The sequence below is a fragment of the Solanum dulcamara genome, chromosome 10 (genome assembly GCF_947179165.1).
Source record: "Solanum dulcamara chromosome 10, daSolDulc1.2, whole genome shotgun sequence".
In the NCBI taxonomy this organism is placed as follows: domain Eukaryota; kingdom Viridiplantae; phylum Streptophyta; class Magnoliopsida; order Solanales; family Solanaceae; genus Solanum; species Solanum dulcamara.
This window is the reverse complement of record NC_077246.1, coordinates 70,710,170-70,735,217: the sequence shown is the minus strand read 5'-3', so window position 1 is coordinate 70,735,217 and position 25,048 is coordinate 70,710,170. Positions and strand designations below refer to the sequence as shown.

General features: G+C 34.2%; 3 protein-coding genes across 4 annotated transcripts; all 3 read right to left on the bottom strand.

Moving 5' to 3' along the window:
- Nucleotides 1-5,755: 5,755 nt before the first annotated feature.
- On the bottom strand, nucleotides 5,756-6,838 carry LOC129869936 (uncharacterized). The gene is made up of 2 exons (XM_055944498.1): nucleotides 6,828-6,838; nucleotides 5,756-6,634 (listed from the first exon to the last, which is right to left on the bottom strand). The coding sequence occupies exons 1-2, from the start codon at nucleotides 6,836-6,838 to the stop codon at nucleotides 6,142-6,144; spliced, it is 504 nt and encodes a 167-aa protein (XP_055800473.1). The 3' UTR covers nucleotides 5,756-6,141.
- Nucleotides 6,839-7,558: 720 nt separating this feature from the next.
- On the bottom strand, nucleotides 7,559-10,928 carry LOC129870500 (16 kDa phloem protein 1). Of its 2 annotated transcripts, none has more exons than XM_055945309.1 (5): nucleotides 10,664-10,928; nucleotides 9,655-9,723; nucleotides 9,066-9,207; nucleotides 8,406-8,541; nucleotides 7,559-7,881 (listed from the first exon to the last, which is right to left on the bottom strand). In XM_055945309.1, the coding sequence occupies exons 1-5, from the start codon at nucleotides 10,734-10,736 to the stop codon at nucleotides 7,819-7,821; spliced, it is 483 nt and encodes a 160-aa protein (XP_055801284.1). In that variant the 5' UTR covers nucleotides 10,737-10,928; the 3' UTR covers nucleotides 7,559-7,818. The 2 variants fall into 2 exon arrangements, with proteins under 2 accessions (XP_055801284.1, XP_055801285.1); XM_055945310.1 differs by having other exon boundaries at nucleotides 9,066-9,204.
- Nucleotides 10,929-16,082: 5,154 nt separating this feature from the next.
- Nucleotides 16,083-24,326, bottom strand: LOC129871650 (uncharacterized). Its single transcript, XM_055946605.1, has 4 exons — nucleotides 24,187-24,326; nucleotides 23,036-23,173; nucleotides 17,548-17,735; nucleotides 16,083-16,646 (listed from the first exon to the last, which is right to left on the bottom strand). Exons 1-4 carry the CDS (start codon nucleotides 24,231-24,233, stop codon nucleotides 16,447-16,449), a joined length of 573 nt encoding a protein of 190 aa, XP_055802580.1. The 5' UTR covers nucleotides 24,234-24,326; the 3' UTR covers nucleotides 16,083-16,446.
- Nucleotides 24,327-25,048: the final 722 nt, after the last annotated feature.

Below are 25,048 nucleotides of genomic sequence, written 5' to 3'. Positions count from 1 at the left end.
TAGAAGAAAAAATTGAAGTAGAATAAATCCAGCTAATCGGAGCCGGAAAAATAGAAAACAACGAGAACAACTTTTTCTAACAGAAATTAAACTGAACCACGATATTTTCCAGAAGAAAAAACTGAAGTAGTTAAAATTCAATGAATCGGAGCCGGAAAACTCACTGGAAAGACAGATCGGAGCTCCGATGAAGCAGATCGGAGAGTTTTCAGAACTATATCGTAGAGAAACTAAGTTCAAAAGCAGCGTTCATTGTGGACCGTCCGATGAAGAATACAGATCAACAGAGATCAAGCGATGGAGGGTAAATATAATCAGCTTGAAGAAGGAACTCATCGTTAGTGGTTACTGAGACAGAACTGCCCGTAATCTCTCTACAGTCATTGCGGGCAGTCAGGGCAGCGTTTTCTTATCTAAAAATAGAGATAAATATAAAAAACGCACCTAAAATATCTCTGTTTTTTGAGTTTCATACGTAAATTATTAGGAGTGTGAGTACAATAAAAGGGAGAGATGTGTTTCTCAAATTGAAAAGTGATAGTTTAGGTATGAAACTCATACTCACAATAGTTTAGATATGAAACTAAAAAAAAAAAAAAAAAAAGTGTTTTTGATACTTATCTCTTAAGAATAATAAAATATCTGCTCCTGCGCGAACATTAGTCCTTGACAAGTGTGTGTTTTTAGTTATGTCATATGTGTTGATTAATTATGATGCAATAATTAATTACTTGACTTTCAAATTTTGGTAAATTAAGGATTCGTCTGGTTGGAAAGTAAGTAATTTCGACAGTAGTTATTTCATTTTCATTGTGAGATTAAAATAATATTACAATTTCGAAATAACCAATTCAATAAAGGGTTTAAACTGCTCTTAAATTATTGGAAATTGTATAAAAATGTCTTTCAATCATTTATTGGGCCTAAAATGACCTTTTCTTTAACGGAAAAGGACACGAGAGACATTTTTGTACCATTTCCAATAGTTCAAGGGCATTTTAGACCCTTTTCCGTAACTAAATTCTAAATTTGATTTATAATTAATTTTAAATAATTAAATTGAAACCAATAGATGGTCGCCACGTGTTTAAAAAAATATTCAAATTATTTAATTAAAATTATGTTAAATAAATTTTAATTTATAATTAATTTTAAATAATCAAATTGAAACCAATAGATGGTCGCCACGTGTTTAAAAAAAATATTCAAATTATTTAATTAAAATTCTGTTAAATAAATTTTGATTTATAATTAATTTTAAATAATCAAATTGAAACCAATAGATGGTCGCCACGTGTTTAAAAAAAATATTCAAATTATTTAATTAAAATTCTGTTAAATAAATTTTGATTTATAATTAATTTTAAATAATCAAGTTGTACCCAATAGATGGCTGCCCCGTATTTAAAAAAATTATTTAAATTATTTAATTAAAATTATGTTAAAGAAAATGTCATTTTTGAAATTAAAGGTGGATGATTATCATATAAAATTCTGAAAGTTAATGCACTTGTCATTCACCTTTAGGTCTAAAAATTATTTTTTCTTTAACATAGTTTTAATTAAATAATTTGAATAATTTTTTTAAATACGGGGCAACCATCTATTGGGTACAACTTGATTATTTAAAATTAATTATAAATCAAAATTTATTTAACAGAATTTTAATTACGAAAAAAGGCCTAAAATACCCTCGAACTATTGAAAATGATACAAAAATGCTTCTCATGCCCTTTTTCGTTAAAGAAAATGTCATTTTTGGACCTAAAAGTGGATGTCAAGGGCATTTTAGGCCCAATAGACAGATGAGAGACATTTTTGTACTATTTTCAATAGTTTAAGGACAATTTAGGCCATTTTCCGTAACTGATTTGAGAGTAAGTGATCCCGTAATTTTATCTCAATCAAACATGAGATAAATTAATTCTGAAATTAGTTAGTCCTTGTTCCTCATATCAGCCGAGCCCTAAATAAGTAAGAAGTGACTTTTTTTAAAAAAAAAATAGTTCGAGGTAGGAGAAATGAAAATGAAAATGTATGGAGAAATGAACTTTCACTATAATCGATTAATTGAGTTATTAAGATTTTTCTTTACTTGTAATCGTAGGTTATGTCATCTCTTGTTCTCGAAGTCTTCTAGTCTAGATAAAGATGCCTTGTGGTTGAACTTACTAGTTACTATAGTTAACTACTAACTATGGTTAAGTTTGTGTATGGTTTAGTAAGAGTGTTAATTAAGTTCATTTAATTGTTAGTGGAAGTTCATTAATTGTTTGAAGTTGGCCAGAGAAGATGAGCAGAAATTTTATGGGCTTCAACAGATTAGCTTGGGTTTATAGTGAAGACCATTGATGCACAGCCCAACCATAGCTCTCTTTTGTTGATTTGGGCTAACTTAGGCCATTGTTTTAAGTTGGGTCATTCGCACAAATGTTCCTATTTTGCGATGGCCCTTAATTTTTGGGGAAAACTATTTAATTAAATTTATATTCAAATCATATCTACTCATTTAATTTTTATTTTAAAATAGTTACCTATTATCTCATATTTTATTAATTATATACCAATTACCATATTTGAAATGAGATACATTACTCCTTAAAAATAGACTAAAATAGAGCCCCTATCCAATTAATTATCTCTCTAATTTACTCTTTCACTCCAAATCAATCATCCTCTCTCCTAATTCTCACCTCTCCACGTTCATCACTCAATTCTCTCTCTTTCTTCCTTTAGATGATCTTCTTGAGTGGCTAAAACTGAATGAAAAATGGAGTACTACAGATCAGATTCTTAGTTTTGTAATTGTATCAATCATTATTTAAGTTCATCTACTATGTATCTTAAGTATGTTTCTGGGGCATTTACCTGAGCATGTATCCATGATATATCTGGTGTGTATTTGAGAATGTATTTATGTATGTATTTGTCATGTATATGAGATGTAAATGTCATGTAGCTGAGCATGTATCTGAGTTGTACCCATAGTGTATCGTGTCGAGGCTACACATACTATTCCTCGTGATATTTATGGAGGGCCTCATAAAGGTTTTGGCAAAAAATTGACTGAAGGTCATATCACTAAAATATTATGGGCTAATACACACGAAAAATGAGAAAATCGCCTAATTTCGATTGTGCAATCCCAAAATGCTATGAATACGCTGTGTATTGTATCGAATCTACACGTACTTCTCCCCCGAGTACTTACAGAGGGTCCCATAAAGTTTTCGGAAAAAAATTGATCGAAAGTCATATCACCAGAATATTAATTGGTTAACACATTTGAAAAATGAAAAAAATTGCCTAATTCCGCATTTGCAGCTCCTAAATGCTATGAATACGCCTTGGATCGTGCCGATGATAATGTACTACTCCTCCAGGTAATTACGTAGGATACCATAAAGGTTTCAAAAAAAAATAATCGAAGGTCATAAAACCAAAATATTCATGGAATAACACACATGAAAAATGAGAAAATTACCTAATTTCACTTGTGTAACCCCTAAATGCTATGAATGCCGTGGATCGTGTCGAAACTACACGTACTGCAATCCCCGAGTACTTACGAAGGGTCCCATAAATGTATCAAAAAAAATTGACAGAAATTCATATCACCAAAATATTCATGTGCTAACATACACGAAAATTGAGAAAATTGCCTAATTTTGCTTGTGCGAATCCTATATGCTATGAATACACTGTAAATTGTGTCGAGGCTATGCGTACTGCTCTTCTGGGTACTTATGGAGGGTTCCATAAAGGTTTCGAAAAAAAATTAATCGAAAGTCATATCACTAAAATATCCATTGGCTAACACATACGAAAAAGAGAAAATCGCCTAATTTCGCTTGTGTAGCCTCAAAATGCTTTGAATACGCCATGGATCGTGCCGAGGGTAACATACTACTCCCCTGGATACTTACGGAGGGTCCCATAAAGGTTTCGAAAAAATATTAACTGAATGCCATATCACCAATATATACATGGATTAATACACATGAAAATGAGAAATCGCCTAATTCTGCGTGTGCGCCCCCTAAATGCTATGAATACGCCGTGTATCGTGTTGAGCCTACACATACTTCTCCCCTGGGTACTTACAGAAGATCATATAAAGGTTTTGGAAAAAAGTTGTTCAAAGGTAATATCACCAAAATATTCATAGGCTAACATACTAAAAATGAGAAAATCGTATAATTCCGCTTGTGCGACCCCTAAATGCTATGAATAAGTCATGGATCGTGCCGAGGCTACACGTAATGCTTCCTAAGGTACATACGGAGGATACCATAAAGGTGTTAGGTAAAAATTGATCGAAAGTCATGTCACTAAAATATTCATGGGCTAAAACACACGAGAAATGAGAAAAATCTCCTAATTCCGCATATACGACCCTAAATTCTATGAATACGTCGTGGATCTTATCGACGCTACATGTACTTCTCCCTCAGATACTTATGGAGGGTCCCATAAAGGTATCGAAAAAAATTGACCAAAATCTATATCACCAAAATATTGATGGGCTAACACATACAAAAAATAAGAAAATCGCCTAATTTCGTTTATACGACCTTTAAATGCTATGAATACGCCGTGAATCATTCTAAGACTACACTACTGTTCCATCGGGTTCTTACAGAGGGTACCATAAATTTTTTTTAAAAAAATTGACCGTAGGTCATATCACTAAAATATTCATGGGCTAAAACACACAAAAAATTAGAAAATCATCTAATTTCTGTTAAGTGACCCTAAATGTTAGAAAAATTGTATGAATTGTGGCGAGTCTATACGTAATGCTCCCCCAAGTCATTACGAAGGGTATTATAAAGGTTTTGTAAAAAAGTGATTGAAAATTTTGTAAAAAAAAGTGATTGAAAACAGTAGTTCGTTAAAACATTCATTGAAAAAGACACAAAAAAACTGAGAAAATTGCCTAATTCTTGTTGAGTGACCCCTATATGCTAAAAATGGTCTAAATCATGGAGAGACTATATGTACTGCTCCTAAGTCATTACGGAGGGTCCTGTAAAGGTTTTACAAAAAAAGTGATCTAAAGTATATTCACCAAAAAATTCATTGACTAACACGTACGAAAAACTGAGAAAGTTTCCTAATTTCTGTTGAGTGGCCTCTAAATGCTAGAAAAATGTCTGGATCATGGCGAGGCTATACGTACTTCTCCCCTAGGTCATTACGGAGGGTCTTATAATGGTTTTGCAAAAAAAGTGATCGAATGTCAGTTCACCAAAAAATTCATTGAATAACATACAAAAAAGACATTAAAAATCGCTTAATTCCTGTTAAGTGACTTCTAAATGTTAGAAAAATTGTCTGGATTATGACGAGGCTATATTTACTGCTTCTCAAGGTCATTATAGAGGGTCTTGTAAAAGTTTTGCAAAAAAAATGATCGAAAGTCAATTCACCAAAAAATTCATTGACTATTTCACACGAAAAATTGAGAAAATTGCTTAATTTATGTTTAGTGCTTCTAAATGCTAAATAAAAGGGCACGGATCATGGTCAGACTAAATGTATTTCTCGCCCAAGTCATACGGAAGATCATATAAAGATTTTGCAAAAAAAAAGTTACTAAAAACGAGTAGCCTAAATAGAACACCAAAATAGACTAATTGAATTAACTAAGCTAACATAATTACACACCTGAAATATTGGCAAGCGGTAAATATATATTAAATGGAAGAAACAAAAAGGAGATCATGAGAATATAGGAAATTAATGTGTTCAGAATGGATTAATTCAACAGCGAGCAGAGGTGGGAGTGATATGGTATATACCGAATTATCATATCATATCGAAATTTTTGATACTGTGATTTTGATATTATGGTATTTGATATGGTATATGATATACTTTTTAATTTTTTTTTGGTATTCGTATTGGCTTAAGATAGAAACTCAATCATTGTTGTGTACATCTTTTCTTCAGAGATTCTTCTCTCACACCCCTGACTCAGATAAAATCTATATGATGCTAGATTTGGTTTTGTGCCAAATGAAGCTAGATGTAGGGTGTGTTCGGTACGAAGAAAAATATTATGTTAAAGAGAAAATAAGTGAGTTTCTGAATTTTACATGAAAGTAACAAATAGTAGTACATAAATGTAAAGACTCATCATATATTTGTGGATAGTAATTTGTAAACTACCACATCAACCTTATTTTTGTATCCCTTGAAGTCTCCATGGAATGTTAGTGAACGTTGGGAGTTAAATCCGGCCTTCTCCAAAACCCTACGAGAAGCCTTGTTCTCCAAAACACTATACGCTTCAAGCTTTACTATTCCAGAAAAGTCGTTGAACACTTGAGGGATTGCCATTTTTAGTGCCTTTGTAGCAATTCCTTGTTCCCAATACTCAACTGCAATCGCGTAACCTATGTCTGCAGCTTCAATATCATGAAGACCATCCGACCATGATGGATAGATTACCCAAAGGAATCCGATGGATAGATCATCGATACATATTGATACATGCCATGGTTTAGGAATACACACTTCCTTGATGAAATTATAGGCTTCTTCTTTTGTGGTCAAAGTATCCCATCGGATGGTACGAGTTACGCGATCATCGCTTGCCCATAATAATATGTCATCAGCGTCTGTTAATCTAAATGCCCATATGTGATATTTCTTTGTGAATTATATTTGAGTAAATATCTCAAAAAGTTGCTCACTTAACGAGGAATTACGTAGCAAAGGTATTAAACTATTTTTTTTGTATTAATTATACGATCATTCCATTTAGAGATTCTCTTATAAAATCATTCAACCAAATTTTTAATTGAAAAAAATAACTTTACCTCCTTAACATTTTGAATTTGAAAAATAAATGCTATGATGACTCAGAACCAAACAAGTTATTAAAACTCTACCAAATTGTTGAGAACCAAAGATTCAAAAGTATCATTATGAATTGGAACAATTAGACATTGGAAGGTTCCTTTTGATGCATAAATGGAAATTTGACCTTGTCAATTTTTAGCAATGTTCCCTTTTTTTGCAAAACACAGAAAGAATTCATATAAATCAATTATTTAATCATTTTCATGACTTTATGAGGTGCACGACTAAATCATTTAATGGTAGATAGTCAAATATATGAAAAATTATTTCTAATCAAGAATGCAATTAAAAATGAAAATGAGAATTTCTAAGTTAAATTCTTTTTAAATAAGGACAGATTGAAAAGAAAAATGCCCGCCCAGTCAAGAGAAGAAGCTAAGAAACTAGAGTATTCAAAGCAAATTAATTGCATTTATACTGGCTCCTATATTATTAAATGTTGATAATTAGGGCTTTACAATTTTATACAATCTTAGTTTCGCAAGAGCAAGTGAAAAATTTTAAGAAATGACCAAAACATTATTCTCAATAACCACGAAATAGTTTTTAAATAAATCGCAATGCATAAAACTTAACCTCTTTTCATAATCACTATATAATTGTACTTCTAACACTATGGTGCATTCTATCATCTTTTTCTTGAAATTCATCCAAAATATTTGAATTTACGAATATGTAAATAACAAAGTTAAAAAAAGGAATAAAAAATATTATACAGGGGCAGGACAGGGGTGGGTTGAAACCATTGTAAAATATTATGCAAGTCGGGTTGAAATGTATGCAGGTTATGACTTAACCCGCCCCACATTGTTTGTCATCCCTAATTAATTCATTTACTAACAAACAATCTCTTAAACAACAAGCTACTAAGGGCAGATTTATAAGATGAATTATGATGTACGTAAATTTATGGTCTCTTCGCAAAATCAAATCCGCCTTTGTAGCTACTCATGAGTAATCATCACTCTCCTTCCATCCACCATATTCTTCTTCTGCATAATCATCTGCCTTCTGTCAAATTATTCAACATACCATGACCCATTACATTAGCATTTTAAGTAAATTTATGACAAAATTTAAATTTCGAGATTCAAATTTTTAAATTTTGGTTGTAAATTTGAAAATATATTTGAAAACTACGTAAGAAATACTATAAATTCACAATAATTAACAAATTAAAACATTTAAAAGGTATATAAAGAAATTTCGATCCAAGAAAAACTTGATTGACAAATAGTTCCTACGTTACACAAAGTAGTTGCAATAGCACTCACTGGCCACATTTCGTTTCTATTTTTTGAAAAATAGCTATTATCGAAATAGAGCTTCAAATTCTACAAGTGAAACTTCTCAATAATATGCTAGAATTTTACACTCCATGGTAGTGGTTATGGTTTGTTCAATACATGGACTAAAAAATAGCTAATTTTTTGAGTTTATCCCATAAGTTAAGATTAATCAGACCAGTAAATTCTTGATATCGCGTAATCATAAATTTTTAAAAATTGAGGTAGTTTTATCAAAAGAATATATACCTTTGGAGTGAATGTGATACCAACTTGAATTTCACCACAATAACATTGATCACTCCCCACCACACTATATTTTTTAGGATGAATTTCAGCTCTTCCATTCTCCAATCCCACTTCAATAAATTCCTTCAAGTAGATACTACAATATGTACAAAATTTATTGAATCAATTTCAGCTTTTACACATAATAGAATTTGAGAACAAGAAAGGAGATCTTTTAATAAAGTAATTTATGACTTATAAAAAGAAATTGTTGATATGGAATTAATCACTATCCTTAAAGTGCGCACTAGGTAAAAAACAGCTCCAGTAGCTCAAAACCACATAGGAGAGGTAGCTTCACTAAGCAACCTCGTGCAACGAGCTTGACTAAAAAAGTATGCGGAGGGTTTCGAGCATGAGACTACCCCCCGACCCCCACCCCCACATTTGGAGATTTACAATGTGGTTCATCGGAGGGTTAAAGAAGAATCTAACAACCACGACTCAAGTCTTTACAACCTTCCTTTGATGATGAATTTTGGGCTCATTTCAATCGTCTCCCCTGCTCAACCAACTCGATCTTAAAATTTAAACCCCCGCTATGTTGCAATGTGTATTTTACGACTAGAATATTTCAAAGTCAAAATCGAAAATTCAAGTTTTAACGAAAAGTTTACTTACATGGCTTCACCAAGATAGTCATCAGAAGAAAATGTATCATGATCCATGAGCTTAAGTATAAGCTTGTATTGTCCATCTACTGAGGGATATTCTATCTTGAATGTGAACTTCTCATTCCATTCTGGTTTACTACCTTGTCCTGCTTTTATGAGTGAAAAAAATATTACATTAAAATCACTTATGTCTAAACGTTCGGCTAAACACCTTCACGTTCTAAAATTAAATACCTTTTTTAAAAAAAAAATATTTTTTTACTTTTCAAAAAACTTGGTCAAACAGACTATTAGCGTGGGGCTACAAAGTCCAATTATACTTAATCTTCAGCAATCGTCTGATGGGCAAGAGGTGGAAGTAGAGTTGTGATGCTCGATTCATTGAAACTCAATATTTTTGATATGAAACACAAACTTATATACACAAAGTCATTAAATTTGTAACAAATAGTATTAGTAAGTCTGAATTCATAGTTTTATGTTAAATCCATATAATTTAAATTCTGAATTCAGCTATAGAAATAGATTTATGTTAACGAGTGCTTAAGAACTATATAAAAAGAGAGAATGAAGATATATAATTTATTAATTAATACCTCGAATAGTAGAGCTCTTGCGTTCTTGACCTCTATATTGAAGTAAAACATATGGATCTATTCCACCACCTACACAATATACATCACAACCACATTAAAAAAAATTAAATTATGTGCACACAAGTATAATGAGGGTAATTAAATAACAAGGATAATACTAATGAAGCGTAGAGACAGATTCGAGATTTAAATTTAATATATTTAATTTTTAAGCTTTTAGTATTGAATTTGTTGTAATGTTAAAATTGTAAATTTAGATCTAATATTTTTTTTGAGATTTTAGTAGACTTTTACATATATATCTACACATAGAATATAAAATTGCCGAAAGGCTTCATTTGCCCCCGGTACATATAGGAGGAAATGATCTAGTACTATAATTTTTGTGTTTTAGTTTGACAACTCATGAAGTTTAAGTAAAAGACATTTTTGTATTTTGTGCTCTTCAACAAAATATGTGTAATATATCAAGAGATTTTTAAATTATGTGGTATTAAACATACTAAAGTAATACACATAAATTATAATTGCCTGAGTAATATGTATAAGTGAAAAGATCCAAATATACCCATCTATTGTACAGAGAGAGCTTGACACCCCTTCTCAAAAAATTATATTATATATAGGGGTCAAATTTTGATTTAATAAATATATATATAAGTGTTAATATTTTTTGACACAAGGTATAGGTGCAATGGTTAAGGGGTTTTGTATTCTACACTGTGCTAGCAACATAATAGGACTTTTTTATTACAACCATTTGTTTTTCTTTTTATAAATTTATTTTGTTGGCTTTCAAGTATATTTACTTCTTTTTAAGATCCTAATCCTAGCTCTGCCACAGTCTTTACATATACCATCCGATAAAAAGAAATGTTTTATATAATAATCTATTTAAAATAAAAATCATAATAATCAAAATTCATAAACTAAAAACCGTGAATCCACCTCTGTCAACAAAGATAAACAAGAAATTAAGAAGAAGATAGAAAAAAATTTAAAAAAATACCCCAGAATTCGTTGTTTTTGAGACCTCGAGCGCTAACAAGATTAATCTCCATTATTCCAAAGACAGTCGTCATCGATCGACCAATCTCAATTTTTTCCTTCTACGAAAGAACAAATATTATTCAAAGTAATTTATATAACAAGCTCTGTGTGTGAATTTATGGCTGATGAAAAAATAGAAATTTAGCGTTCAAAAATGGTGGAAGAATTTAAAGAGATTCAAGTCTTTTATGACAGTCTGTGAGTTGACAGGTTAGGGGGAATCATCTTTTAACTCTTTGTATATTTCTATGGTTTAGTGATATAATATATATAAACGTGTCATTTAATTTGGTCTCACTTGACAATTATGTGTTGTAATTTTGGGTGTGCATAAGTAGATACTTAAATTTGTATAAAGTTGTACAAATAGTCATATGCGTCCTACATAGCAATTTCGTATTTTACGTGTATTATGTCAGGTAGGATGCATGTATCTATTTGTTTAATTTTATATAAGTTTAAATGTGCATACACAAAATTGAAGTCAAGTTAAAAGATACATTTACATATTATGTCTGCTTCAATTGAACACCCGATGCATAATAAAGTTTTTATATTTGACATTTTTTATTTTATATCTACCTCAATAAATAGTAACTATCTTACAAATTGAGGATTGTTATCGGACAAATAAGACTCGTCCGCTGTTAATTAAAATTGTAAAGTTCAAATTTTAGGAATCTTAAGAATGAATAAAGAAATTCTAATATAAAAATAAAATAAAATTGAACTAACATGACGGAAATTTGAACTAATTAACGAGAACGAATAACGGATGAAAATAAAACTAAAGGTTATTATAAGTGACAGCTTGTCAAATCACACATCAACTGATTCCAGCTACTCTTTGTAATTATATGATGTTTTTCACATTTGGAATTTTTCTTTTTTTTTTTAAGGAATCTCACGCTTTTAAGCTGGATCAATAAGGTTTGTGATGGAATGATAGGAGATACATCTATCTTTTATCGGAGTTTCAAGTTTGAGAAGAAAAAATTTGTTACGAAGAAGTTTTCCTTTGAATGAATTTTATGCAAAGCGAATTTGAATTAGTTGGATGAAAAATCAAAAGATAAAAAATAAATATTGATTGATAGTGGTAGTGATGGAATGATAGAACTAACCAGAGTTTCGAATTTAAGAAAAAAAAATTTGTTAGGAAGCAATTTCTCTTTAAATGAACCTTACACAAAACAAATTTGAATTAGTTGAAGTTCCGATAAAAATATCGAAATGGGTGAAATATTAAAAGCAAAAAAATAAATGTTTGTTGAATGATCTTTTTCCTTTAAATGAAACGTTTACTATTCTAATTAAACCTTATTGTCAAAAAATGGATTGGCTTGTAAACACATCATTTTGTTACTTCTAGAAAACTTCATACGTTACAAAGTTAGAATTAAATTGAATTGAATTTGGTCAAAGAAACAAAGTTCACACCTAACTAGCTTTGTTTAATGACTTATTCAACCACTATAAAGTAGTTGTCAGGGGCAATTTAATTTGAAAGTGACAAGAAGCAACATAAATTTATTTATGGATATAAGATATCATTTTCTTGTACCTTCTGATATTTTACAAATTTATTTTAAATTTTATATCTTTTTATAAGAGATCGTCATTTTTATAATCTAAATAACACATAAAAAAATTTAAAAAGTCATTTGTTTTAATTCAAAATTATAAGTGATTGTAAGAGATCATTTCCTCGTACTACTTCTTCCGTTTTAGTTTATGTATTTTAATTTGACTGACTACGAAATTTTTTGAATCATGTGGTCTTACGCTTAAGCTAAAGATGTGTTTCATGTACCAAAATATTCTTTAAATTTGTAGTTTTAAATGTGAACATTTTCTTAAAACACGCTAAAAAGAAAAGTACAACAACAACAACCCAGTGAAATCCCACAATATGGGGTCTGGGGAGGGTAGAATGTACGCAGACCTTACTCCTACCAAGGTAGGACGGCTGTTTCCTGGAGACCCTCGGCTCAGTAAAAGCATAAATGCATAAAAAATGTTAGATAAGAATAGGAAATTAAAAGCTTTATGAGAAAAACAACAAACAAATAATGAATAGATAACAAATAAATACAAATAAATAAATACAAATAAATAAATACAAATAACAAATAACGATTAAATAAATAATGATAGCGTCACAGGTAAATAGAGTAATCATAGCATAAAAAGTAATAAATAATAACAGAAATAACAGAAATCATAAGTCACAGCGCAAGAGATCGTAATGCACTACTACGCCTATGAATAGAGAAGAATAACGAGACTATGAACTAGCATTCTACCCTAATGTGGGTCCTCCACACCCTCCTATCTAAGGTCATGTCCTCCGTAAGCTGTAACTGCGCCATGTCCTGTCTAATCACCTCTCCCCAATACTTCTTTGGCCTATCCCTACCTCTTCTGTAACCATCCATGGCCAGCCTCTCACACCTCCGCACTGGGGCATCTGTGTCTCTCCTCTTCACATGTCCATACCATCTCAGTCGTATTTCCCGCATCTTGTCTTCCACCGAGGCCACTCCTACCTTGTCCCGAATAGCCTCATTTCTAATCCTGTCGCTCCTGGTGTGCCCACACATCCATCTCAGCATTCTCATCTCAGTAACTTTCATCTTTTGAATGTGAGAAGTCTTAACTGGCCAACACTCCGCCCCATATAGCATAGCCGGTCTAACCACCACTTTGTAGAACTTGCCCTTAAGTTTTGGTGGCACATTCTTGTCACATAGCACTCCGGAAGCGAGCCTCCATTTCATCCACCCTACCCCAATACGATGTGTGACATCATCGTCAATCTCCCCGCTGCCTTGCATGATAGACCCAAGATACTTGCAACTACTTCTCTTTTGGATGGCCTGAGCACCAAGCCTAACTTCAAAGCCAACCTCCTGAGGTGTCTCACTGAACTTGCACTCTAAGTACTCTGTGTTTGTCCTACTCAACTTAAACCCTTTAGACTCCAAGGTATGTCTCCAATCCTCCAGCTTAGCGTTAACTCCGCGGCGAGTCTCATCGATCAGGACTATGTCATCCGCAAAAAGCATACACCATGGCACCGCATCTTGAATTTGTCGCGTCAATCCATCTATCACTAAGGCAAATAAAAAAGGACTAAGAGTTGATCCTTGATGCAACCCCATCACTACTGGAAAGTGATCTGAGTCCCCTCCTACTGTCCTTACCCTGGTTTTGGCTCCCTCGTACATGTCCTTGATCACCCTAATGTATGCCACAGGTACACCTTTAGCCTCCAAACATGTCCATAGTATTTCTCTTGGGACTTTATCATAAGCCTTTTCTAGGTCGATGAATACCATATGCAAGTCCCTCTTCCTCTCCCTATGCTGCTCCACCAGTCTCCTCATAAGATGGATGGCTTCTGTAGTTGAGCGTCCCGGCATAAATCCAAACTGGTTCTCTGAAATAGACACGTCTCTCCTCACCCTCATCTCTACCACTCTTTCCCACAGTTTCATAGTATGGCTTAGTAGCTTAATACCTCTATAGTTGTTGCAACTCTGGATATCCCCTTTGTTTTTGTATAGAGGGATCATTACGCTCGACCTCCATTCTTCGGGCATCGTTGATGTTTTAAAGATGACATTAAATAACCTAGTCAACCACTCCAAACCTACCGAGCTCGTGCTCTTCCAAAATTCCCCGGGAATCTCGTCAGGTCCGGTTGCTCTTCCCCAGCGCATCCTACGAACGACACTCTTAACCTCCTCGACCTTAATACTCCTGCAATACCCAAAATCGCGACGCCTCCCTGTATGTTCTAAATCTCCCAACACAAAGTCTCTGTCCCCTTCCTCATTCAAGAGTTTATGGAAATAGGACTGCCATCTCTGTTTAATGAGGGTCTCGTCTACCAATACTTTTCCATGCTCGTCCTTAATGCACTTCACTTGGTCCACATCGCGTGCCCTTCTCTCCCGCGCCCTGGCTAACCTGAACAATTTTCTATCCCCACCTTTCTCTTCTAGTTCAGCATAAAGACGTTCAAAAGCTGTTGTTTTTGCCATCGAAACCGCCGACTTCGCCTCCTTTCTCGCTATCTTATAAAGTTCCATATTCGTCCACTTCTCCACCTCATCTGTGCTTTCTATCAACTTTGCGTATGCCATCTTCTTTGCTTCCACCTTTTCTTGCACTTCTTCGTTCCACCACCAGTCTCCTCGATGCCGACTACGACTACCAGTCGAGACTCCCAACACTTCCCTTGCCACAGTCCTAATACAACTAGCCGTCCTATCCCACATACTGGTCGCATCCCCATTACTATCCCAAGCCCCCATGACCTTCAACTTCTCTCCCATCTCCAGGGCATTTGCAGTGGTCAAACTCCTCCATCGGATCCTAGATCGATCATCCCCGACCCTCTTATTCCTCATCATCTTGATCTCTAAATCCATCACCAAAAGCTTATGTCGGGTTGTAAGGTTGTTTATCGGAATGACCTTACAGTCTTTGCACAGACCTCTATCGTCCTTCCTCAGGAGTAAAAAGTCTATCTGAGTCTTAGCCACCGAACTATGGAATGTTACCAAGTGGTCTTCCTTCTTTGGGAAACTCGAATTGGCTATGAACAACCCAAAAGCTCTTGCGAATTCCAAAAGTGAAATGCCTCCCCCATTTCTGACCCCGTAGCCAAAGCCTCCATGCACATCATCATACCCTCCTGAAATAGACCTGATGTGCCCATTGAAATCTCCTCCCACGAAAAGCTTCTCAGTAGGTGGTATACCTCCCACTAACTCGTCCAAATCCTCCCAAAAGCGCCTCTTATCCTCCTCTCTTAAGCCCGTTTGTGGCGCATAAGCACTAATAATGTTGAATGTGCTTCCTTCAACGATCACCTTAATCGACATCATCCTATCGTTGACTCTCCTAACCTCCTCCACCACCTGATCCCTTAGATCATTGTCTACTAAAATGCCTACCCCATTCTTATATTTCGATCTACCTGAAAACCAAAGCTTATACCTGTCTACCTCCCTAGCTTTAGAACCTACCCATTTGGTCTCTTGGACACAAGCTATATTAATCTTTCTCTTCTTTAGAATCTTAACTAGCTCTATGGATTTGCCCGTTAACGTTCCAATGTTCCAAGAACCAACTCTCAGTCTAGACGCTCCTTTAACCCACTTACCCCGCGTAAATTCAATTAGAGCTGAGTACTATTAAGCAATTTCAAAATTATCTTAATCAACTACTTTAATCATATGATTATTCAAGCTTGTTCAAGCAGTACTTGAGCCCCTTCACAATCAACCGGTAAGTTAAGCATTAAGCATTAGAGTCATGCTCGAGGGTAGATGAAAACAATATTGATCCTCCTAGGGTATCGAGCGAAAACAAAAAGATCAAGAATTGAATTTAAATCCAAGCAGAAACATTTGCCTTTTCTTGCCAAAATCTACATTTTGATGATGAGCTTATTCATTCTCATTCCAGTAAATCAAATACAGATCAAGTTTACTCTATGATGGCGTTCTTCTTCCTCTCCGACTTTGACAATAACACTGTTCATAGAGCTTCAACATTTAAATGAATCAATATATAGCTCAACAAGATCCCTATTTCTTGCAAGCATAGGTTTGGTACCTTGGAACGGGAAAATTTCAAAGGGTCCTAAATACAAACTTCTTATGATGTGAATGATTTGTATGGAGACAAAAGAAAAGCCCCTCAAAGCCATAGCAGAACGAAACTTGGTCATTTCTTATCCACATTACACGAAGATTCCTGAGATGATGTGCAATCTGTGCATGCGTTATTAGCTGATGGAGGTAGGTCATCTGAAACCTTGATCCTAAACGTTTGCTGCTTCTCTTCATTCCCCGGGACATGGACGAGAGCTTCCATAATGAGTATCTCCCAGTCGCTTGGCCGTAAAAATGATGACCATTTGTCCTCTGCTCCAAATATTAAACAGCAGAACTAGTTAAGTATGTAGAAGGAGTATGTTGAGACAATTATGAACATGTTTATGCAACAATAAACCATCTCTCTTTTAATATTTTCTCTACAGTAAACTTGAGCTAATGACTTAAGGCAAATGTTCGCTTTAAAATTAGAAATGGATACTATACAATTCAACAGAATCTAAGAAATGATCAAAATATAAATAATTTTTGAATTGGATTCTATAAAAGTTCAAATTCCGTTTTTTGAATTAAGTTAGACAATAATTCATACAAAAAAACATCACTTCTCGGAACATCCTCATTATTAAGGAATAGCTAGTTATATTCCAGTTTCCTCATTTCTTAATGGAAAGCTAAGCAATCTGAAGACCATTTTCTTTTATAAGGAAAGACAGATGAGGATAAAAAAAAATACTCCTTCCTTTTCAATTTGATTGTCTAGTTTTGACTTCGCACGAAATATAAGAAAGTAAAGAAAACTTTTGAATCTTGTCGTCTTAAACTAAAGATACGTAGAATGTACCAAAATGTCATCTAATCTTGTGGTCTTAAACATGCCACGTGGAAAGGTGAAATTAAAAAATTGCCAAGAAGAGAAAGAGGTATTCTTTTTGAAACAGACTAAAAAGGAAAGAAAATTGAAACGGAGGGTGTAACCGTTTTACACAATAGATTTCTCTGTTGATAATGGCTTTGATTTGGATCTTTGTGGGACCATTTTTAACCTATCACCACCATGACTAACAACTACGGATTAAATATTCCTCAACCGGTATATCTGGGATTGAAAAACTAGAATAGAGGATGTCCAAATTTCAGAACACATTTCTGAAATGAAAAACTAGATAGAGAATGTCTGCTCAAAGCGGTATTTAAGAATAGCACCAACCTCCATTACGAACTGCCTTCAGCTGAAAAATTCCGGTGCCTTGAGGTCCAGAGACGGGAAATGTGCATGATACAGATTGCCTTTGGTGAGCTACTGCTAGTGATGCATTATACCAAGGGCCTCTAACAATGGGCTCCCCAATAGCATCTATAATCGGCTTGTTCTTACTGGCTCTTTCCAACGCCTTGCTGCAAGACCAAACAATAAAGGATGAAACAAGAAACTGGAATAACTAGGGATGGCAATGGGGCGGGGCAGGGTGGGTTTAGAGTTATGTGGGGCGGGGCGGATGCAGGGCGGATGCAAGTAATTATTATCAAAATTAATGTGGGGCGGGACGAGTTCCTGGTTTATGGGGTTTTATGTGGGTGTAAAGTATGTAATAAGAATTCGAAGAAAATTAAATCTTTGTAATTAGTAAAAATCAAATATATAAACTTTTTATATTAAACTTTGACTTTAATTTTAATTTCTTCTTTTTTAAAAAAAGTTTAAACTAGACAAATGTTAATTAGAGTTAATTAGCGATTAAGAAACAATTGTTGAAATGTTAACTAGAAATAATTAATTAGTTGTTGAGATGTTAATTAGCGAAAAATGAAAAAAAAATATGAATTTTATTTTTCATATTAAACTCAATTAAAAAAGAAAAAAAACATAAAAATTTATGCGGGGCAGGTCTATATGGGGCGGGGCGAGTTGAAAATGGAAAAAATTGTTATGCGGGGCAGTTTAAAAATTTTGCGGGTTGAGCTCAACCAGGCCCGCACCCGCCCCGCCCCATTGCCATCCCTAGGAATAACAATAGCCATGAAAGACATAGTTATCCCCCACCCAAAATCCTCAATACCCCTATCCTCATTGTCACCCAAGAAAATATAGATATCAATATATTTATGTATTACACAACAACAACATACCCAGTGAAATCCCACTAGTGGGGTCTGGGGAGGGTATATTTATGTATTACACACTTACTAAAATTCAATCAATAGAACATCTGTATTGAGAACAAAAAACTCTTGATCAGTTGTACTATGTCTGCATAAGACAAAAACTTTGCTGTCCATCTTGTAATTCCACCCACTCATTTCTCTGATATACTAGAGCTAATTATAGCTGTCCCTTTAATGGTTTCTGGAATCCTATATGTGATGCCCGTTACCATGATCTTACTAATTTCCTTCCTGCTTAAGGCATATGGAAATATTTCAGTTGAGGAAAATGGTGATACTTTACAAATGTTTTGGTCTCAGATCATCTTTATTTTACATTTTTACCCAAGAAGATTGTTCAACAAATTGAAGCGGTATGCAGGAGGTTCCTATGGACAGGAGGTACTGCAGTATCACACAAGGCTTTGTTAGCTTGGGATAAAATATGTTGCCCAAAATCAGCTGGTGGCTTAAATATTCTTGACATCCTAACTTGGTATAGAGCTGCAATACGCAAACTATTGTAGAACCTGTGTAAGAAGAAGGACAAGCTGTGAGTTCAGAGGATTCATATATAATATGGGAAGGATAGGATGGCATGGGAAAAAAAGTTGATGCAATATCTGGTGGTGAAGGCATTCCAGCAAGAGCTTCCTGGATGGTGCAAATAAATCATAAAGGCCAGAACATACTTTGAAGATGCTGGTTACTTTCGCCAGTGATCTATTGCAGATGCAAGCTTTCTCCATAAAAAAAGATGTATCTAAAGCTGAGAGGGATTTCCTCAAGGTGCCTAAGGGAAGATTAGTATGTATCAGTAATGGCTCTCCAAGGTGGATATTCATCTTTAGGCTGGCAGCTTATGGCAAGTTATATACAAGAGACAAAATAGCTCTTTGGGGTATGATGGATAATTTGACGTGTCTTCAGTGTAGTGAAGATCAGTGTGAATATCTGCTTCCATATGGAACAAAATCCTCCAGTGGCAAGGAATACAATGGCAAGCATTAGATTGGCAAGGGGAGAGCAGTAGGCAAGAACACATTACGAGGGTATAAGAGCAGTTGTAGAGCCCGTTTGGATTGACTTATAAGCTGTTTTCAGCTTTTTGAGTGTTTGACAGGCCAACTTAAAGTCATTTTGTGCTTAAAATAAGCCCCAATAAATAATTGGGTTTGTTTGGATGGACTTATTTTAAGTAGCTTATAAGTTGAAAACAGCTTATAAGTCAAAAAAAATAAGTCAGAGCCAAATTATTTTTTTTGACTTAATAGTTGTTTTCAACTTATAAATTGCTTAAAATAAGTCCATCCAAACAGGCTCGTAGAATGGCATTAGCTGGTACCTTAGAGGCACAAATGATAGTCCCCTATTCCTATATAGTGGATCTTCTTCTCCCTCGGACTATCTATTTCCTCCTAAGAGTTCTATTGATTACCTTTTTTCACATTGTCGAATATTATTGGTCCTGGTAGAACTCTCTCACTCAAAATTAACCTTGTTATTGTTGATAAGAAACCACACTTTTTTTTGGGCTTAAAACAGCAACCCTTGATATTCCATTAATCTAGTTATCCACATTAAGAGGTTTTGTTGAATAGATGGCACAAATCAAGGAAATTCAGTTGGTAAAGATTCTAAAAATATTGGTATTTGGGACCAATCTACTACTAACAAAATTCAGAACTGGTCGAGCCTTATAACACATATTTGCACCCTTAATGTTACCTTTTAGTCAATTTGCACCAAATGGGCACAGTGTTTATTTCATTAAATCCAAATTTGAAGTTTTGATAAATGCTAGAGTTACCTTATCATTGACATCATGAAGGCGGTAGAGTTCACTGATTTTTTCCAACCCTTGCTCCTCAACCCCCACGAACCAATGCATCTTTGATTGTCATAGATACATTTGTAGCTATTATTTTTAGGGAAAACATGACAATATAAGACTAAAAGAGGGAGGCCATTTGTTTATAAAAATAATTTGATTTTGAACCTTTAAATCAACAGAATTTTCTATATTCCATCAATATCAACTTATCTCCAACCACTGTTCTATTTTCGCTCTTGCAATCTTCTACTCTCCCCTACCATGGCATAAAACTCTACTTCATCTAAGTTAACTTCATCCTAGTGACACATGATCTCACGCTAGTAAGACCCCAGTTGAGGGAAAAGGAATGGATTTTTTTTTTTTTTGACCCTGAAGACGGCATAGAAAATGCCTTTATCAACCATTATAGATGAGAGAAGTTTGCAAGGAGCTAACTTTTATGGGGATTTAGTGGAGTTTTACAATAACCTAGATCTGCCATGTGACCAGGAGGTCACGGGTTCAAGCCTGGAAACAGCCTCTGGCAGAAATGCAAGGTAAGGCTGCGTACAATAGACCCTTGTGGTCGGGCCCTTCCCCGGACCCTGCGCATAGCGGGAGCTTTAGTGCACCGGGCTGCCCTTTTTTTACAATAACCTAGATGAGAACACTAATGCATATATTATAATGGGAAACATTCTTGACTACTTATCAGCAAAAATCAAGGAACTCTATAGCCTTCCTGATGTCTATGATGAGGTAACTTTACCATTTATCAAAAATTCCAAATCTGGATTTAATGGGAAAAAGACTAAGCCCATTTGGTGTAAACTAGCTAGAAGGTAGAACTAAGGTTACAAATATGTGTTGCAAGGCTCGACCAACTCTAAATTTGTTAGTAATAGATTGGTCCCAAATACCAATATGTCTGGAATAATACTAACAAAATTTCCTCGGTTCATGTCATCTACTCAAAGAAACTCCTAAATGTGGCTAATCAGATTAATGTGAATATCATTGTGAATATCAGGGGCTATCGTTCTAAGCCCAAAATTAAGAAGATGTGGTTGCCATCAACTATAACAATGTTGATTTTGAATGCTGGAAACTACCCGGACCAATGATTCCGCCGATAATGTAAAAAAAAAAAACAGAACTCTTTCAAAGACATTGGTGGAAGCGGATGGTCCAAGAAAGGAGAGAAGAAGATCCACTATACAGGAGAGACGACAAGCATTTGTGCCACCAGGAACAATGAGGTACATAATAAACTTTTAAATACAACGATTGAAAATGTTAAAAGCCAAATGAATGAAAAAAACTAAGGGAATGGAGGGTAGGCTGATGAAAAAATTGGACAGAATTGAACACATTAAAATGTGGGAAGCAATCTACTACACTACCATGATTTGGGGACTTGTTGACTTTGTGAAAGGAATGAGTTCATACTGGGGATGCAAGGAACCATGTGAATTTTACCAATTTCGATTTGTAGATTCATCTGATTTTGTTACTCAAGATGAATTTCTCAAAATGGAAAATCAGCCTCTGGGGGTCTATCAGAAACAGTCCCCCCACCCCACAAAGGTAAAGGGTAGGGGTAAGGTCTCCGTATATCCTACCTTCCCCAGACCCCACTTATGAAATTACATTGGTATGTTGTTGTTGGAACATCAGCCTCCACAAATTCAAAATGCATCACCACTACCATTCCTGACTCCAGCAGTCCCTATTGTATCTAAAACTAGCAGCAACATATTTTCAGGTCTCCCATATTTGAGTAACATTTTTGAGAGGTACACCCATTTGTTTTATCCTGGAGCAAGAGGCACCAAGAGGTCGAGAGAAAGGAAAACAAATTTTGGAGCAACAAAATGTGCCCTTTGAGACGGATTGGGGTAGAGGATCGAGAGCATCTCAAAAGCACTTAATCTTTTAACCATCACATTAGCTAGCAATTAAACTATATCATAGAAAAGCTCAACTTACCAGAGTCAAGATTCTTTGAGTGATCTAAATGTGAAGATAAGATATATTCAAAATATAATTATTAATAAGATCAAGCCTGGTATTTAATTGGAAAAGGGTAGAGTGAAGACCCATTATCCACCGAATTTCAAAGCTGGAAAGAGCAAAATTCTAGAGGGGGGTTTCATCTAAAAGAAATAACTTTTGATTTCGCTCATTTCATCTTTGAAACTCGATAGATAATAGGTCATCCCTCTACTCTTCTCCAATTAAATACCAGACTTGGTTCACAAGCCGGGATTCGAACTACTGACATGCGCCAATCACACATCGCGCTATGTATCACCTTTACTATTTAAACTAAATCCTTGGGGCAAGCTCTATTTTTAACGCAAGTACAGGATCAAATTACCTTACTTCATCAAAAAAAAAAAGTAAAGGATCAAATTAATCCTCAACTTCACAACTCTTCCCTTGTTAACACTTATAGGGAACTCCAAATTACTAGTGAAAATAATGATTTTACCACTATCTTCTCAATATGAGCACATAAAATAAATTCCAACCTGAAGAGGCTTGAAGCGCATAATCATATTATAAAAGTCTCATAAACCACATCCTAAAAACAAGTTTGAATATTCATCTAGCATTCTCGAGGTCAATCTTCAGCAACAAAGCAGGACCTTTCCCAAACAGTCACACACGAAGAGAAAGGTACTCCTCCCATATTATCAAAATCACAGGGATAAGAGGAAACAAAAAAGCAAACCTGCTACAGCTATGATATATGGAGAGATCATCAAGAGCACTTAGAGCAACGCCTCCCGTTAAGCAAATCAAGGTCCCTGACACTATCCTTCGCCCCCATGTCTTTGCCTTCCCTTCCTCCACCACCACTTTTCCCGAACTACATCATATCAAATCAATCAATCAGTCAACCAAGAGCGGATGCACAATATACACTACAGATTCACTCAAACACAATAGCTCTAGTTTAGAAAACCTATTAAGTATGTACAAATATTAAATTCCGAACCCAATAACTCAAATGGTCAGTGGATTCAGTAGCATCATCCCGAACCCATAAAGTTCAAATCTTGGATCTGCCTCTGCAATCAACTAACACCTCAACACCAAATCAGTTGGGATAGACTATATGAATCCTCTGTACCCATTCCACTTTTCCCAAACTACATCATATCAATCAATCAATCAGTCAACCAAAGGGCGGATGCAAAATATGCACTACAGATTCAAGTCATTCAACCAAACACAGTAGCTCTAGTTTACTTTAGATTCTGTATATATGTTAAGAACCCTATTAAGTATTTACAAATATTAAATCCCAAACCCACTAACTCAAATGGCCAGTTGGATTCAGTGGCATAATCCCGAACCCATAAAGTTCAAATCTTGGATCTGAATTCTGCAATCAACTAACACCTCAACACCAAATCAGTTGGGATAGACTATATAAATCCTCTATACTCATTCCATTCTGTATATATGGTAAGAAACTTATTACATATGTACAAATATTTAATTCCGAACCCAGAAACTAAAATGGTCAGTTGGATTCAGTAGTATCATCCCGAACCCATAAAGTTCAACTCTTGAATCTGCCTCCGCAATCAACTAAACACCCTCAACTCCAAATTGATTGGGATAAACTCTATAAATCTCCATACCCAATCCATTCTACGAAAACACATTTGATTCCAACACTAAATAATTCATCAAACTACAATTTTCCCACAAAATTTTAACAATTCTTTTCATATTAAACGAATCTAATTCTTTTTCCCACCATATTCTTAATCCCCTGTTATATCCATTCACAATAATTAGCATATATATAAAAGAAAATGACACTATGATACAAAAATGGTATCAAAAATTTTTTTAAAAAAATGATCTTACGGTGATGAAGTGCGACGCAAGAAGGAGATAAATCTTCGCCCAAACATTTTTGCTTCTGTGAGTTTCTTCGGCTTGAAAAACCTCCCTTAAACCCCTAAAAATCAAATGGAAAATAAATAATTATTTCGTACGAAAATAAACAATTTAGTTTTTAAAAAAAAATTAATAAGTTGGATAAATAAATTAAAGTGAAAGTACATACAAAGAAAAACAATATGAAATGAACGCAAAAGTAAAAATATGGTCAAGAATAGAATTATCAAACTAATATAAAATTCAAAAATAGTCATTTTGTAGCCACTTTAATTGAAAAATAACCATTATCAATCTTCAAATTCCAAGATAATAGCTATTTTAAAGTCATGTTTATAAAGTGAACGGAGGGTTCAATATAGTTGAAAAAGTTATTATCCTATATATATTTAACTTGAAATTTATTAAAGTCATGACATGATTCAAAATTCGATAAATAATTGCAATCGACCTAATATCCTGCTCCTTTTCATTTAATGTGTGACGTATCATAAATCATGTTGCTTTAAATTATATCATTCTAAAAATAGCATTGATATTAGTAATTATAAAAATAATCGACTTAAAATAGACAGGATTCTCATTACCATTTTGTGTATTCTGTGTGATACTATTTGATTGGACATAAAATTTAAAATATTTGTTGGACTTGTATATTTTATATTATTTGGTTGTGGAAATATACTGAACAATACACAAATTGGATTCTAAAACTTGTGAAACTCGTAGTAGATAGCATGAAAAAATGCTGTCAAATAATTATAGACATTACAAAGTATTATATAAATTGGGATAAAAGAGAATATAAACAAAATCATGACAACTAATG